The following is an 18,190-nucleotide window of genomic DNA, read 5'->3' on the forward strand; positions in this document are numbered from 1 at the left end:
TTACTTTGCATAAGAATGACCCTCGCTTAACAGAGTTTTACTTTGCATAAGAATGACCCTCGCTTAACAGAGTTTTACTTTGCATAAGAATGACCCTCGCTTAACAGAGTTTTACTTTGCATAAGAATGACCCTCGCTTAACAGCCACTTGTGGCAGGCCTCAGAGGAAAAGCATACAGGGTCTTTCCGTTCACTGGCGGGAGATGCCATAACGCTCATCTTTTCTGCTTTGCACATTGCCTCCAGCAGGAGAGCACAGCTAAGCACTAACTGATAAGCACTCTGTACTGTAAGGCTTACCAGGACTTTGTGCAAGAGGATGCAGCTATCTTTCCTGCTCTCCAGTGCAATGGCGCCGCCAATGAGGCGTATTCAAATCTCGGACTAGTTCTGAGATCTCCTGAGACTTAGTTCCCTCTTTGGTCTTGTTCACTGAAACTGACTAGACTGTGTTTACTGTTGGCAAACATGTATGTGTTCAAGGAAATCACCTACTTTTTCACGTCACACAGCTTGGCTCCTTCCCGGACTGCCCGCCATCCCCCCGCAGAGGCTGGCAGAAAAGACAAGGGACGACATGTTCCAGGAACTGATGGCCAGCTCCAGAGCGGAGGCGGCAGAGCAGAGACAGTCGAGGAGAGCCTGTGTCAGCAGCATCGCTCACACCTGGAACGGGAGGATAGGTGGCGGCAGGAAGACCAGCAGGCGACTCAAACGCTGCTTGGTCTAATGAGTAGATGTTCTTCAAGACCGCAGTCAGGAGGAGAGCCCCCTGCAGTGCATCTGCAACCGCCCTCCAACGCCAAGAAGTCCTGTCCCCTCACCCAAAGTGACAAGACGGAGGCGGTAGGGGCCGTGAGAACTGTCCCTGCACCGCAGCACACCGATAATGTTAGAGACAACTGTCGCGCTGTAAATTTGTACAAGCTCTTTCTTTACAGCATCAACCAGTCCCAACTCCAAGTTCAAACCCCCCACTGTGTATTACATTATTAAAAGCGGTTTGGTGTTACTGACTGTTTCCGTCACGTTTCTGGTGTCAGAAGACTTTCTGTTGTTCTGTGGGGAAGTGTAATGTCACTGCATAGCCCACAGTGCCATGCTACAGACTTGGCTGCAGGGTCAACTGCAGGGCACACACAGACTGCAGTCACTAGGCACCAGGGACAGTCTGTGTGGTGTATGCTGCCCCGGTCTTTCCTTGAGGTGTATGCTTGTGCAGGGTCCTGGTGCCTGACATCCCGAATGTAAAGGCAGGCTTCCCTTCACATGCATTTGGACCGTAGTCACGATCCTCCCCGGTGCCCCGAGCCCCAAAAATAGACCTCATCCAGGGGCAGATACTCACCCTTCCCCACACCCTCACCCTTCCAACGCCCAAACCCACAGCCGTCATGGTAACCCCTATCCAAGGCTTCCTGCAAACCCACCCATCAGTGCACACCTGCACCAGCACAGAATGCTTCCATGTTTCAACGAATAAACAGAAATGCAAAGTCAACGAAAGATTTATTATTAATTACTAAAACATGTCCTTAGTTTTAAAACGTCCTTGGGAAGTGGGGAAAACTTGGTTTATGATCAGGCTCTCTTAAAATCAAGTGGACAGTCACAGGTTACCCTGCTCTGCGAGGAAACGCTTTCAAAGCCTCCTGATGCATATCGCTTCCCGCTGGGATATTCTCTCAGCACGGGTGTCTGGCTGATCGTAAACAGCAGCCAGGCGATTTGCCTCAACCTCCCAAGCGGCCAAAAGGTCTCGCCCTTGCTCTCACAGAGATTGTGGAGCACACAGCAAGCAGCAATAACTACGGGATATTCTTTCGCTGATGTCCGAGCGAGTCAGTAAGGTCCGCCATCTAGCACACTCCACCACCATTCTGCACTTGCTCAGCCGGTAGTTGAAGAGTTCCTTTTCAGTGTCCAAGGCGCCTGTATAGGGCTTCATGAGCCAGGGCATTAGCGGGTAGGCCGGGTCCCGAGGATCACTGTAGGCATCTGCACATCCCCAACCGTTATTTTGTGGTCCGGGAAGAAAGTGCCTGCCTGGAGGCGTCTAAACAGACCAGAGTTCCTGAACACATGAACCTTGCCCGCCCACCCGACGTTGATGTTGGTAAACGTCCCTATGGTCCACCACAGCTTGCAGCACCATTGAAAAGTAGCCCTTTCGGTTAATGTACTCGCTGGCCTGGTGGGCTGGTGCCAGGATAGGGATGTGAGTCCCATCTATAGCCCCACCGCAGTTTGGGAATGCCATCTATGATGGCCTGGACATTTCCGACAGTCACTACCTTTGAGAGCAGTTGCTCAACGATTGCGTGGCAATGACAGCAATCCCCACGTAGATTTGCCCACGCCAAAGTGGTTCGCTACTGACCGGTAGCTGTCTGGCGTGGCAAGTTTCCAGAGGGCTATGGCCACTCGCTTCTGCACAGTCAGGGCTGCTCGCATCCTTGTGTCCTGGCGCTTCAGGGCAGGGGACAGCAAGTCACACAGTTCATCCTGAAGTTTCGCAGCCACTCTGTGTCATCCCAGACCTGCAGCACTATGCGGTCCCACCAGTCTGTGCTTGTTTCCCGGGCCCAGAATCGCACCATGAACTTGACCCATTGCCACCATGATCTCCACTGCCCGGCGGGCCTGCTTTGTGAGAGGTCTTTTCTCAGCATCTGACTGTGGAAGAGGTGGGCGATAATGTGCGAGGAGTTGACAATGGCCATAAGTGCAGCGATGATGGCTCCATGCTCGCAGTGCTGTGGCGCCCACGCTGTAACCGAGCAGAGAAGGGCGCGAACAGATTTCCCGGCGCTTTCAAGGAAGACAGGGAGGCGGGATTGACGGTTCAATGGCGACACATTTTCCCCAGCATGCATTGAAATCCCTAATTCAAATGGGCAGCGAACTGTGGGATAGGTTGCTGGCCCTGTGAATGTGGACTATTTGTGTATTTAGTATGGATACACAAATTGAATCCACAAATTCGACTTAAGTAGATTCGAAATAGTCCTGTAGTGTAGACAAGCCCTAAGTTTAAATCTCCCTCTGCTCCACCACGTGCTCCTCTTCCCCCATCCCAATCTAGCATAAAACCCCATTGGTTACTTTTTCCTCTCTGATGCACCTCACATTCTATATTTACACCACTGTGACACACTTTTACCTAAAATTGTTTATTTAACATTTTTCCATAACTGTTAGTTGGTTATATGCTGCTGTGACACACCTTTCTACATAGAAATTGTTAGCTACCTGTTGCTTTTATACTTCGGTGTTAATTGTTTATCAACTGTATTGTACCCCACTATTAAAACCCCCTATACTGTTCACCAAAAGAAACCCCTCCCCAATTGTCTACCTTAACAAACCCCACACCCCTCACTATTGAATTTTCCCTGTTTTTACATTTTCTTAATAAAGTTTATTTTGCACCCCACCCATGTGGTAATTGTCCCCCAAGATCCCCTACCTGCTGGCAGGGACAGTTTCTACAGGCTGAGTACATTGCACGCCCAAGAGCTCCTTGCACTCATCCAATCTCCTCCTATCCTTATGTTCTCTATATGCTTCCCTCCCTTGTACCTCTATTTCACTGCACCACCACCACCACCCTTAACCTCTCTCATGCAGGGGCTCTGTGTTAACCAGTTGTTAATGGCTTCCATCAACTTGTTCTTTGATTATAGGCAATCAAAGGGGTGGTGGTTGCAGCTGCTGGGTCTGTTAACTAGATGCCAAGGGCTTTGTGTGTGCACCATTTTCCTATTTTCACCCAAATCCATAGGGTTCTACCCATTGTTCCTACATCATTTTGGAACTGATTGGATGCAGGGTTCAAAAGTTACCATGTTACAGACAGACAGAAATGCCATCAAGTTGAGTGCAGGACCTGGCTTTGCTCAGCCAATCATGAGTCTTCATCACTGAGATGTCACTGCAACATGCTGTCTCATTTGCTCCTGCCAGGTACAATTCTCCCCTGGGCAGAAGCCAGCACGAGGCCTAGGGACCATGTAAAGTTAGGGCTGCCATCTAGCCAGGGTTTCCCAGGATCAGAGCTGTCTAGGGAAATCTGTTCAGGTGCTCAGAGCATACTGCCAGCTGTCCAGGATCCTCCCTGAGCTCCTGTTTTTTGTACATTAGCGGTGGCACCCTACCTAAAGTACAGCTTACGTGGACTTAATTAGCACACCGGCCACACACTGGATCTCGGCACAGGAGTAAAAATCTGAGGTACTTCCAAGGGCATCTAGCACAGGTCAGAGAGAATGCTGTGTTATGTCTCGTGCGGGAGAGTGCTTCAGACAATGCCCCTAGCTGGGAACAGACAGGCCTTTTTAATGGTGTGATGCGGGCAATGGACTCCCTTGGCAGGCAGAAGGTTAATAGAGACTCTCCCTGAGCCCTGTAAACCACACAGGTGCCTATCCTAATTGTAGTGACCCTGACTAAGAGGGCAGTGGGAGTGGGCTCAGCTGGGGTGAGTTACTAAATTCCCCTATAAGAGATGTGTGTTGAGGGTAGGGGGAAATGGCAGCTTGATAGGGCTGGGAAGAATAGAATGGCTTCACTTCATCTCTGGGCGCTATGGGGTCTCCAATGCTGTCTGTTGGGGTTCTGTTTAGAAAGGCAGGGCAGAATGGTTCTCTCCAAGCTTAGTGCTGTGGAGTTTGATTTGAAGATCTGGCTGGGCCAAGCATTTTTTCCTACTTGTTTGTTATGTCTGGTCTCAGAAATGCTCAGTTTGCCTATTAGTCCTATGGAGGTGTTGGTCCTGTGCCTTCTTGTGCTCACCTGGTCTCTCACAAAGGGTGTCACTGCACAGACCCTGGGAATAAACCTTCTGTGAGGCCCACAACTAACTAAATGGGGCCTTTGTCCAAGCCTCTGACAACCCACAGCAGCCAGCTGGTCTGCTCTGTTACTGATGAACAGGGGGTTTTGCAGTGAAATCCATGTGTGCTGAGCTCCCTCACTGACCTGTTCATTACCTGAGTCCACCTGCACATCAGGGCAAACATAATCCCCTGTCACAGGCTGTGACAAGTATTAAACTGGTTCTATGTTTCATCTTAGTCAAAAGGCCAAGAACTAGAGCAGTTTTATCAGTAACTTCCTTGGATGAGTGGAACAGAATTGCTCCCTTTCAACTTTCCTATAACAGCCTTTATCAGGAAAAAAAGCCTGGCTCCTACATCCTATTTCCACCCTCTGCTCTGCTTATTAGAAACAACAGATGCTACCAAACAACTACTGCTATTTAATGTAGCTTATTGGCTGGAACTTGTTCTAATCAAGATGTGGTTTGAAAGGGTCTTGAGACTGTGGTGATTATTTGTATTCTTGTAGCAGGAAGCTGTGGTGCTAGGTGCTACCCAAACACAGGACAAAGAGCCCTTTGCCCAAAGAGCTGACCATCTACTCAGGCTGCTTTCTCTGATCACCTCGGGGAGAGCAGTGGGTGTAGTTTATGCTAACTTAAATGTCAGACATCTAGAAACAGTTAGTATGATCTAGGGAGGATGCTGCATGTGGATTTGGATCACATGAGGCAGATGCCTCTCGGATTAGAAGTCAGTGTTTCAATTTGATTAGCTGTGATACTTTATCCACCAGAGCTACATCCTGTTTTAACAATATTAACCAAATTCAACCTGCTGTGACTTCTCACAACTTCTTGTTTGTAAAATGGCAGAAGCTATAGCCTAGAATCCTCCAAGGCAATTGCAGGTAGGAGGGGTCCCCCTTCATACGCCCTTGAGACATTCAGAGTGTGCGAGTTCACACCATCTTGCACCCACACAGCTCAGCATGTAACCCACTATTTCCTCTCTATGTATTTGATTTTTTTTAAATGATATTAGAAAAACCTGAGCATGGCTGGCTAATCATTCTACTGTCCCCGTGCCCTGCCCTGCTCCAGTGATCAGTGTAGAAGAACTGCTCTTATATGTATTACAGTAGTGCCCTAGAGGCACCAGCTGAGATCAGGGCTCTGCTGTGCTTGGCATTAAAGAGTTTGCAGTCCAAAAAGACAAGACCACTAAAAAGAGGGAGAAATTTCCATTTTTCAAAACATGACCTGAGGCAGATGGGGGAATTGAATGTAGATCTTCCAGATCCTAGTCTAGTGTCTTAACCACAAGCTTGTTCAATGTGGCTATACGGTAGTCAACCTTACAGCAAAATTAACTTTCCCTGTTTTTTTCCAAAGTCTCTTTAGTTTGCAACAGTGTATTTCACTTAATACTTAAAGCAACGTTTCTTTTCCATCAGTTGCTCTGATAAGTGGAAGTTTGGGTCTTATTCTTTCATCACTGGCTTGGCTTCCTCTTTTGCAGGTATTAGTCCACGGAGCTTTGGCTTCTGTGTGTGGTTTGCAGTTCTCTATTCCTCTGGTTTCTCTGCCACAATCACACTAGTTCAGGAGTAGGCAGATTGTGGGCCAGACCCAGACTGCCAGATGCTTTTGAAAGGACCCTAAAATCTTTTTATTTACTTATTAATATCATCATTATTGTTTTTTTTCTTCTCTGGCGTCTGGACCTTGACCTTAACCGAGAAATTTGGACCTTGACAAAAAAATAATTGATTACCCTGGCTCTAGTTCATCTCACTTTCCACAGACACTCATGATGCTTCACAGTGATGTTTCAAAAATGGAGAAACAGAAGGTCAGACCACATGAGGTAACACTGAATCTGATGTTGAGAGAGAGCCAGGTGTGAATGAAAGTTCTCAGGAGCAGGCAGGGCAATTAGGAAAAATGCAACTACTGAAAACTATTCAGCAATCAGTTGGAGATGCATTCAAAGAGAGATGTGGCCTTCACTCAGATTCCCATAAGTTTTCCTTTTACTCAACTTACTTTTTTTGCTGGACCGCCAAACACATCGGTAGCTAAAATATGAAGATGAACCAAAATACAACAGCAGGCTTGAGATATATTGCTATGAATAATGCTGAGCAGCTCTCTGTCTTCAAGACACTTTACAAACATTAAGTAATAGGCACGACACCCTGTGATGTAATTATTTTCTCCATTGTGAGAGTTGTTTAGTGGCTGGTTGAAAGAGAAGTCACTGCCAAAGCTGTGATTAAAACTGAGGAGTTCCTGGCTCAGACAACACAAGGCACATCTCTTCAAATATTATTCAGTCAGGATATGCCCATGCTGCTAAGTACTGTATTCTGGAAAACAGGAATACACACCTAACATCTTTTCCAACTGACCCTGGTCAACAACCCTGATGAGAAAATGTAAAAGACAAAACATGCACCTGGAATCTCTTTACTAACTTTTGAAATAATAAAAGCTGTACCTCCAGCTATGCCAACTCACTGGTATTCCCATGAAATAACTGGTATATTGTGCCCCTGTGGCATATTTTGTTATCCCTCCCTCCCCCAAAGTAGCCTGTTATTGTCTGGTGTGATATGTCTCAGCAGGACATGTCCACTGTTGTGTGGTTCCGGGAGTTATTTATTTTGGAGGCAGGGTGGGGGAGGGTTAAGTGAATTCCATGTTGATGAACGGCTCCCCATTGACAGGAATTCCTTGTAGGGCTAAGAGGAGAGTTTAGCCTCCAAGGCCCATTCAGCCTTTGGCCTTTCTGCGGAGACTGCCACCAAGGGAGAGTGAGGTTTGGTGCTGCAGACACCTGTCTTCCAGTGAATGTGCTGAAATCCAGTTCTCACAAGGTACCGAAAAGGCATCAGATGCATGGGTGTAACTGCAGCAAAAAGTGAGAAGGAGTGTCTGGATAAAAGCACTAGATCTGCAGCTGCATTGAAAGGGAAACCAAGAGTATAGCAGAAAGCTGAGTGGGGAGGACATTCCACTGTCAACCCCACAATGGTTGGACTTATGATCAGAAGATAATAAATCTAGTTGACCAGCTCAAATCTTGTCCCAGGATAGCTGTAAACAACAGTTAATAATATAATTGCTTTTCATTGATATCCCGGGACAGGTCTGAGCTGATGAACTAGAGGCGAAAGGATCTATATCTCATTTATCAGTAGTCAAAGCCATTACCCCACCACAAAATGTTCATGTCTTTGAATCAAGACTGGAGATCTTTCTAAAAAGACCAAAACAAGGCAACAATCTAGCTCAACCACAAGCTATAGGCTAATTACAGGAATCACTGGGTGAGGTTCTATGGCCTGTGTTTTGCAGGAGGCCAGACTAGATACTCACAATGATTCCTTTTGGCCTTAAAACCCATAAGCTAATCGCTGGTGCAGACAATGTGCTTTAGAAAAACATGGCTGAGTTTGGATTAGATTCTACTAATCCCGCTACCTTTGTATTTCTGGTGAAGCCTTTCTCTCCAGCACGTGTAGAATGAGTGAGCAGAATATTCAGAGCCTATATTTCTCCCAGAGCCTATTAATGCAGCAGGGCTATCGGTCTGTTTAGGTTATGTGGGTATAATTTACCCAGATAATTCAATAGCCATCCTTGATTTATAACCACTGCTTTGTGTGATTCTTCCTGGGGGTACCCAGGACTGTGAGGCACCTTGCAATCATCTGCCCTTAGCGTGAGGAAGCCTTCTCTGTGCCTGCTGGGGGTCAGCTCCCCAACTCCACTGGCCATGGGCAACATAATCGCTCCCCTTTAGGCCTTGCAGGCCCTGCTATCATTCTGCAGGTTAGCAACAGGCGCGCTCCAACCTCTGAGCATCTCCCTGGAGTGACTAGCCACTGGACACTCACAGTATTCACAGATTTGCTGCTTCCAAAGAAATGGTACAAGCCAGTTTACCAGTCCCACTTCAGAGCACCACTCCGCTGAACACACAGCACTGAGATTTGTTTATAGTTAAATCAAATACAAGTTTATTTAACAAAGCATAACAATTTGAGTAGAAGCAAGTAGAAATATTGGAAACAAATGGTTCCATAAAGAATAAAATCATAGCATGCATTCTAGAGCCTAGACTTAATTAACAAGATACTGTCCTGGCTAGTAGAGTATTGCTCATCTAAAAATCCTTGCAGCACTTTGCAGCCAGGCTGGCTGTGACCCCTTCCTTGCACGAGATATGCATGCTGTCAGTTTGCCTCCAAGGTGAAGGTTTCAGTGTGTCCCTTTGCACACCAAGATATACCCAAAACAATCCTTTGTCTATTCATAAGCAGGAAACTCTCCTTCTACAAGAGAGGAAATCTACAGGAAGAAAAAACAGATTTCCCAGTCTCTTAATTAGCACCTGGCTCAATATGCAAATAGGCATACTTCATGAGATACGCATTACACAAATGACCAGACTGAGATATTACCACTTGTCTGAAAAGAACATTACTGAGGTATGTGACCTGCTTTGACTCGAAGACCTTAAGAACATTATTTTCAATATAGATACATAACTCCTTAAATATTATCCATCCATATATATTGCAATAGTTATGATGACCAGTGGACTACTGGCTCTCGGTAGAGACCTCATCTGCCATCCTTTGGTGAATTATTATACATATATGTGTCTCAGGGAATCCCTGTAAAATCCTATGCGTGCCCCCTGGACCCTCTGCCAGTTTGCATCAAGGGGTCACTGGGTCGCACTCTGATGTTTGCTCTATGCTAGGACTGACTGGCTTTGGACTCATGCACAGGACATAGGTTCTTAAAATAAGAGTATAAGTGTCTTTGAACTTCTTTATCTTGCAAGCATAGACAATGGGATTCATGACTGAATTGGAGTGAGACAGCAGAATGCTCACGTACCACAGATGCCGCGGGATGAGACAGTTGGGACAGAAATATTTGATACAGTTTAGAATGGACAAAGGCAGCCAACAAATTGCAAACAAGAAGAGGACGAAGGCCAAAGATTTGGCCACCTTGAACTCCTTCCCATAAAACACTCCTGCATTTGTGTTCGTTGCACTTTGACTTAGCTTTGTCAGGATAATGTAGAAGATCTCGATGTACAGAGCACACATGAGGATCAGAGGGATGAGGATCCAGGCAAAGAAGCTGAAATACACCATGTAGTCCATTCTCATCACAGAGACGAATTGACACTTGAGTTCACTGGGCTTTTTTGGGTCAATCCTTTGATTCCATCCGAACATGGGGACAAATCCTGTCAGCAAGGACAACAGCCAGCAAATTCCAAGGGCCATCCAAATTCTTCTCTTTGTGGTGATTATTCTGTACCTGAAAAACACCAACCCTGTTAGATGCGATTCTTTAGTGACAGAGAAGCAGCATCCAAACACTCATGCCTTCAAGGGCTGTAGGTTCATTTGTGGCTGATTTGAGTGCTCAGCTGTCTTTTGGGCAAGGTGTCTTATTGCCAGTACTTTGTACTATATGTGGAATGATTAACTAGTTTTAACCAAGTCTGTCTTTTACCATTTGGCCTGCTTTGGATGGCCGCATTTCTGGTCTGCTGCTGATCTCAGCGTGTCTGAGGCAGGGATATGATTGGCATTGCCAGCAGCTGATTCTGCTGGCTACTTTCTAGCTTTCCTTTAAGGACCTCTCCATTTATATTGTAATTTACACTATTCCCCCAGACTACACTATTCCTCTACTCTTGGTACCTTCTGATGTAGAACCTTCGCTCAAAGAAATATGGCCTGATGTATTAATTTAGATGGGGAAAAAAAGAAACCCAAGAGTGAAAGGTATTAAACTGACCCAGTCCCTGCCCAATATTAAACAAGGTTCAGGGGTTGGTAAACAGAGACCTCAGCTTGCTTAGCATCACGGCAAAGACACTATTGAAAGTCTTTTAAACCTTTTTATTAAAGATTCAGAAAAGAACTCAAAAACAGTGAAAGCCTTTGAAATGTAAAGCATTAAGTCAGGCTTTCATTTTACCAATATCCCGACCCTTTCCCTTTCGCTGGAGAGAGTTTTGAGAAAGAACCCCTTTCCCCCGTCCCATTTGACAGTATCTTAGGTGGTAATAACTGTCCTTTTGGGCTAAGAGGAGATGTTAGTTATGATGGGCTGGAGCTGTCATAGATGCTGTTGTTAAACTTCAGTCTCACTTCCCAGAGGACAAAACAAACATGCACAAAGGGGGAAAGAAAAGAACGGCAAAGATAGAAAATGCAACTTCTGTCTCTGGTGTTGACTCTCACTGCTGGAAAAACACAGGCCCAGCACACAGTCTGATCAGCCACTTCGAGACCTGGCAAACTTGTACCAGTGTTGGTCCTTTGAGGGCATTGCTTTTAGCTGCCTTTTTCTGGTCACAGGCTTACACCAGTGTTGTAAAATAGACAGTCTTGGCTGGTTGAGCCAGACTCTTAAACAGAAGACAAAAGAAGAAACATGGGAAAGAGAAGAAATCAGGGTGTGGAAGGAATAGAACATCTTGGGGAGTGGTGAGGTGTGTCAAAGTCTTATATCCTAGATGGTGTTCAGGATTTAGTCAGAGCTGATGGAGGTGGTGTGATGTTATCTGGGTCCCTCTCTCATGGCCCGATCTGGTCACGACATCTGTCAGGATTAGGATGAAGGAAGTCTGGGGACCCAGGAGACATCAGGGCAGGCAGCTGTCATGGTGAAGCTCACTCCTAACCCTTCTTTCATCTTTTAGTCAGACAGCACCCAGGGGCGGCTCTAGGAATTTCACCGCCCCAAGCACGGCGGCACGCTGCGGGGGGCGCTCTGGTGATCGCCGGTCCCGCGGCTCCGGTGGACCTCCTGCAGACGTGCCTGCAGAGGGTCTGCTGGTCCCGCGGCTCCGGTGGTGCTTCCGCTGGCCCGGCTGCGGGCGGTCCACCGGAGCCGCAGGACCAGCGGACCCTCCGCAGGCACACCTGCGGGAGGTCCACCGGAGCCGCCTGCCGCCCTCCCGGTGACAGGCAGAGCACTCCCCGCGGCATGCCGCCCCAAGCACGCGCTTGGCACGCTGGGGTCTGGAGCCGGCCCTGACAGCACCACAGTAGCCAGCTTTCCCCACCCCCACAATGTCCTAGACATAATTTCTGACCCACCAATTGATTCATTGGTTACTGGTCCCACACTTCTCTTGTTTACCAGGCATAATCTTAACAAGGTCCTTAATTATATCTGTAGGTTTTTTAGTTTAGACTTATGCAGTTTTTCTGTCTCCCCATCCACATATGTTGTTACAGGTCCTGGTGATATTTTATGAACTTTCACTCGCTTCTTACAGTTGACCTCACAATTAAGGTAATTGTAGACCCAATTATGACACCAGGACCATGTACTGTCTGACCCTGTGCCGTGTTGTTGTTGTTTTCGAGGGAAGGGGGGTGTTTTGTGCATGCACTTGGCCACTCAAGTTATAGAAAAAAGGTGTGTTTTTATAAAATCCTCTTATTAGAACTTGCTGTTCACTCTGTGCCCCTTTCTCATTTTGACCCAGTGCTGAAGTTGACGGGAGTATTTGAAGTGACTAGCCCCAAAGTAAACAAACACAGAAATAATATAAAAATCAGGTCACGCACCCAACAAATTGACTGAAAAATGAAATCATGGTTCACCATGAGCCCAGCAGCTCTCTGATCCCTATGGGCAATTCAGTCATTACTACTTATTTTTTATATTGTGGTAGCACTTAGGGGCCCCAGACACGGGTCCTGTGCTAGCTGCAGTACAAACCCAGAGCTACGAGATCGTCCCTGCCCCCAAAGAACAGCTCTTAAATTGATTTTACAAAGAGAGAATCTTTCTCTTTTTCAAACGTACATTTAAAGTGAGTTTACTGCTTCAGAAAGTTGCCTGATTAGAAGCCACTTCAAAAGATGGGGGAGCAGGGAGCATCTGTCAACACAGAACCATAGAAATGTAGGGCTGGAAGTGATCTCAAAAGGTCATTTAGTCTATCCCCCAGTCCTGAGGCAGGGTAGGGTAAAACCTCCGTGTTGAAGAGCAGGTGTGAGATACGGAGTATGAGCACTGGGGGAGAGGGAGGAGCGTGCACCCAGGTCTGAGCTGGGGTGTGGAGACCCGGAGGAACGTTAGAGCATTAATTGAACTTCCATGTAATATGAACAATCACTTGAAAATGCAACAGCTAAACAGACTGACTTACCTGGTGGGCAGCTTCACTCTCAGGTATCTGTCGATCGCTATAGCCAGGAGAGACAGGATGGAGGCATTAGTGAAAACCACCAACAGGCAGCACATGAAGAGGCAGGAGTAGAAGTGGATGACGACTCCCAGGCTCACCACGATGGCCAGCGGCATGACGAGGATGCCCACGGCTATATCGGCCAGCGCCAGGGAGACAATGAAGTAGAAGGTGTTTGTCTGAAAAGCTGGGTTCAGCTTCACCACCCAGATGACCAGGATGTTGCCCAGGGTCGCAGATATCCCAATAATGGACTCGATGGTGATGTAAACGGCATCCAGGCTGCTTAGAGTCAAGCTGCTGTTTGTCATGGCGAATAGCAGGGTGCCTCCTCTGCAGGCTCAAGGGCAGGAGGGAAGGCGGAAGATGCCAACAGGAACAAGCTTGAATGGGATTTTTCTTCCACAATGGCAGCAGAACTCAGCTCTCCCAGTGACTTTCCTCACAATAGCTACAGAATTGTGCAGAACTTTATGTTCCCATGGAATCATGCAGTTAACTGGCTGTTACCCCTCCATAGCATCGCACAAGAGTAAATGGCACCTGGATATCCATGCCATGTGATCCTCCCTTGTGATTTCTCCTTGTTAATGCCAGAACATCTCTGTGGCTCCTTCAATCTCCTTTGAGCTCTCCGGATATTTCTTTTGAAGTGTTCAGAAATCTTGTAGCAACCCAGCCAAAAACCTACCTGCCTTCACTTGCTCTAGCTGTTGTCACTTACCAATGACTCTATTTTAAAGCTGTGAACACTTTTTTTTTTTTTTTTTTTTTTTTTTTTTTAGAATTACCCATGTCAGTCAACCACATGTGACTCTAGATAAGCAAATTCTACTCTTCTTAGGAAGTGAAGCAGTGAAGAGGAAGTCACCAGGATGTTCTTTTGATTTCAGCTCCCCATTTGACTTTCAGCTCCCCATTTGACTTTCAGCTCCTTATGTGTTAATCTTCAACTAAACCTCTGAATGGGCGGGGGGCCATATCTTGGAGATCTCCCGACTTGCACTGCTGACCTTCTGAAACAGCTGTGCACCTTGGGACACTGCTGTGACTAGGATGGTCCTGTCATAATTCAGAGGCAAAGCCTTTTCAATGGAAGGCCCTGGGCTGTGGAATTCATTAGCGCTAGATATCAGAATGAGTTCAAGCCTCATCATATTCAGAGAACAATACACTGTTCTTTCAGTTCTTCAGATTCTTAGTCTGCACCAATCACCATGGTATGTAGGTGCAGAAAGGTCTCCACACCACAAAACTGCTGAAGAATGAGCCAGCGCTGTTCATGGATAGAGGAAAGAAGTGATGGAAAAAGGCAGCATGGAATTAGGAAAGAGAAAGAGAGAATAACTACACTAAGCTGAAAGTATCTGAGTTTGTTATGGGAAAGCATCTGTGTGACCCTTAAATTTGTATTTGATGGTAACTCAGTTCTCAGAAATACAGATAGACACGTGCTACCCCACAATAGGCAAATAGAAACCACAGAAGAAAGGCAGAATGACAAGATGAAAACAATGATAAATTCTAAACTTTTTTCCAGGTTCCAAAAGTGCCCTGTAAAAAACAGAAATGCAGCCCAAGTGATACTGCTATTTCAGGGTCCACCCTTGAGCTCCTTTCCAATGCCCTCTGATCCCACTACCATGCCTGACCTTTAACTGCTTGTGTTGTAATGGTCTATATTATATTGCTCATTCATCAGGGGAATAACTTTGTCCTCCTAACGTAAATAATAAACGATACTATAATAAAAAGAATGGAATGAAACAATCTTTGGAAGGCAACGTGTACAGTGTTCACTTCCTTAAATGTCTGTCTCGAAGCTGACATAGCTTGGCACCAGAACCCATGATGTGGAAGTGAAATCAACCCAGGATCTTAAGTGGTATGACAACTCAGGGGGAAATAAAATGAAAAAGCAAAGATACTTCTGCACAGTGTGCGCAATAAAAACAGACACTGGGCCAAATTTATCCTGGGTATAACCTCACTGAAATCAGTGGCATCACTCCTCATTGACCCAGGTGTAATTCAGAGGAGAACTCTGTTTAGTGAAATTACAGTAGACGTGATGATCATTAATCTGGCTATCTGCTGCATTGGGATGTGACTGAGGTTCGCTAGGGGTCTGGGCCAAAGCCTACCAAAGCCAATGGAGCAGGTCCCTAGTGAACCTCAGGCATATCCAGTCCATTGACATCAATAGATTTAGGATCAGGCTCTTGTAGAGTGGGGAACCAAAACTTTGAATGAGGCTACTTATGCTGAGAATAATGTTCTGGCTTGCAATGAACACTTACAAGAAGTCAAGGCACACGCCATCTAGCCATACTATCCGTGTGCTCCTAGAGCATGGACTCTACTCTGGCAATGAGAAAGCTGAGGGCAAGGAGGAATTAGCTTATAAATAAACATAGCAAGCATCCAAATCTGCAGACATTCCCATGTCCAGCCGTCTGCAGAACAAGCAGCAATTTCAACTAGAACAGTTTTCTCCAGCCCAGGAGGGCAGCATAGATATATGTTTCGCTTACCTGCCCAGCTATAAGTAAAAGTGAGTACGGACAAACCCACACTCCTCCTTGCCTGCTGAGAATGACCTCGTCTCATGTTATTTTATGCTGCAGTTTGCTGCATTCAGCAGCTTGATATGGATAGATGTGTGTGTGTGTGTGTGTGTGTGTGTGTGTGTGTGTGTGTGTGCGCGCGCGCACGCACATGTAGGATAGACTGTGAAACAACCAGGGTGCTGAAGGAAGGGTGTGCATGAATGCATGATGTGTGAACACATGTTGGGTACATAAAGGAGCCTGTAAAACTCACACATATGGGTTATTTGTTACATTTGTTTCCTGGTAACACTAAAGTTATGCATGGTCCAGAGAAGTATGTTACAGAGCAGGGGCTAGTGCTACTAATTTGAGAAGATTATTTGAAAACACAGCCGGAAGAGGAAACCCTCCTATTCAGATATACTTGACACATCTACATCTTCTTCTTCTCCCACTACCTGTGACCAGATAAGAGTATTTACCACATCCTGTATTCAGCAGAGCCACTAGCACTCCCTCCAACCCTTTTGGCCACAGCAAATGCACTGGGATCTCATGTTCAGCTGATTATCCACTATGACCCCTAAGTCTTTTTCAGAGCCACTGCTTCCCAGAATGGAGTCTCCTACCCTATAAGTAAGACTGAGATACTTTGTTCCCTACTGTATTACTTTACATTTGGCCAAATTGAAACACATATTGTTTGCATGCAGCCAGTTTATCAAGCGATCCAGACTGTTCTGTATCGGTGACCTGTCCTCTTCATTATTTACCACTCCCCCAATCTTTGAGTCATCTGCAAGCTTTATCAGTGATGATTTCATATTTTCTTCCAGGTCACTGATAAAAATGTTAAAATATCGTAAGGTCAGGAACTGATCTCTGCAGGACCCCACTAGAAACACACCCATTCGATGATGACTTTCCGTTTACATTTTGAGACCTATCAGTTAGCCAGGTACTAATCCATTTAATGTGTGCCATACTAATTTTATATCTTTCTAGTTTTCTAATCAAAATATCATCCAATACTAAGTAAAATGCCTTATAAACATATTACATCTCCACCATTACCTTTATCAACCAAACTTGTAATCTCATCAAAAATATATCAAGTTAGTTTGACAGGATGCATTTTCCATAAACCCATGTTGATTGGCATTAATTATATTACCCTCCTTTAATTTTTATTAATCAGATATCATAGCAGCTGTTCCATTAATTTGCCCAGGATTGAAATCAAGCTGATAGGCTTATAATTTCCTGGGTCTTCCTGTTTAAATATTTTTAAATATTTGCACAACATTAGCTTTCTTCTAGTCCCCTGGAGCTTCCCCAGTGTTTCAAGATTTATTGAAAATCAGCATTAATGATCCAGTGCCTTCCTCGGCTCTCTCTTTTAAAACTCTCAGATACAAGTTAGCCAGACCTGCTGATTTTTTAAAATGTCTAACTGTCTAAACTTATAATAGCTGCTGCGTAACGTCCTCCTGCGTTACTGTTGGAATGGAAAGTATATCATCTCTGTCATCCGATATGAATACAATCATCAGGCTTTTCCTAAATACAGAACAGAAAATGTATTGAACACTTCTGCTTTTTCTGCATTATTACTGACAGGTCTACCAGTGCCATCTAATAACAGATCAATGCCACTGTTAGGATTTTTTTTGTCCTAATATACTTAAAAGACTCCTCATTTTCCCTTACTCTTCACGCCCTAGATTTCTCCCTGTGACCTTCTGTTTCCCTTGTCAATTTTCTATCATTCCAAACTTCTAATATATATTCATTGCTTTATATTCATTGCCATCAACTTCTCCTTTTTCCTGGGTGTTATATATTATTTTGGGGGAGTTGGTTGATTTTTTTTAATATCGTAGTTACCTCTCTCGGCTGTGGGATGGTGTACTTTGGGGTATCTAGTGAAATATTCTTAAATACTTCCCAATGATCAGTCACATTTTTCTGTTCAAATCCTTTACCACTTGATTTGCTTCATAATTGTTTTCAGCTTTGTGAAATTGGCTCTTTTAAAGCACCAAGTAGATATATTACTGGTATGGACTTTATTTCTGTTTGCACACAACAAATGTGATCAAGTAACCCCTGGGCATTTTTAGGTCTGTGAGCAATTCCTCATGATCTGTCAAGACGAGGTCTAGTATAGAATTCCTCCATGTTGGAGGCAACACTTTTCTCAGTTAGGAAATTTTCATGGATAATGTTTAGAAATTGTGAGGCCGTTTTAGTACTGGCAGCATGAGACTTCCAGAATGTGTCACTCAGATTGAAGTCCCCCACCTCCCACACTGAATAGAACCACAAGGACTGGTGCACTAGCGGGGAGAGGATAAAATGGGGCCCAGCTAAGAACACCCCATCCTCTGGACACTCTCCTAGATCCAGAACTGTACAGAGGAGACCCCCTCAATCTGGGGCCACTAGGAGGTGTCCCCCCTAACCTCTGCCATGTGGCCTGAGGGCAAAACTGCAGAAAGAAGCCAGCCGGAGCCCAGCGGGTGGGAGCAGAACCAGCCAAGCAGGTTCTGAGAACTTTCTACAGTT

At 45.5% G+C, this 18,190-nt stretch overlaps 1 protein-coding gene across 1 annotated transcript; it reads right to left on the bottom strand.

Annotated features, from left to right (window-relative positions):
• Positions 1-8,926: 8,926 nt before the first annotated feature.
• Positions 8,927-13,776, bottom strand: ADORA3 (adenosine A3 receptor). The gene is made up of 2 exons (XM_039533554.1): positions 13,032-13,776; positions 8,927-10,171 (listed from the first exon to the last, which is right to left on the bottom strand). The coding sequence occupies exons 1-2, from the start codon at positions 13,379-13,381 to the stop codon at positions 9,553-9,555; spliced, it is 969 nt and encodes a 322-aa protein (XP_039389488.1). The 5' UTR covers positions 13,382-13,776; the 3' UTR covers positions 8,927-9,552.
• Between the last annotated feature and the right edge of the window lie 4,414 nt (positions 13,777-18,190).

This window comes from Mauremys reevesii, linkage group 4, assembly GCF_016161935.1.
Source record: "Mauremys reevesii isolate NIE-2019 linkage group 4, ASM1616193v1, whole genome shotgun sequence".
Classification (NCBI taxonomy): Eukaryota; Metazoa; Chordata; order Testudines; family Geoemydidae; genus Mauremys; species Mauremys reevesii.

What these genes read in the sequence shown, in the direction of transcription:
- ADORA3 (XM_039533554.1), bottom strand. Translation starts at nt 13,381, where the DNA reads ATGACAAACAGCAGCTTGACTCTAAGCAGCCTGGATGCCGTTTACATC. An exon ending in AGAGTGAAGCTGCCCACCAG is followed by an intron (nt 10,172 to 13,031) that starts GTAAGTCAGTCT and finishes GGTGTTTTTCAG; the next exon opens with GTACAGAATAATCACCACAA.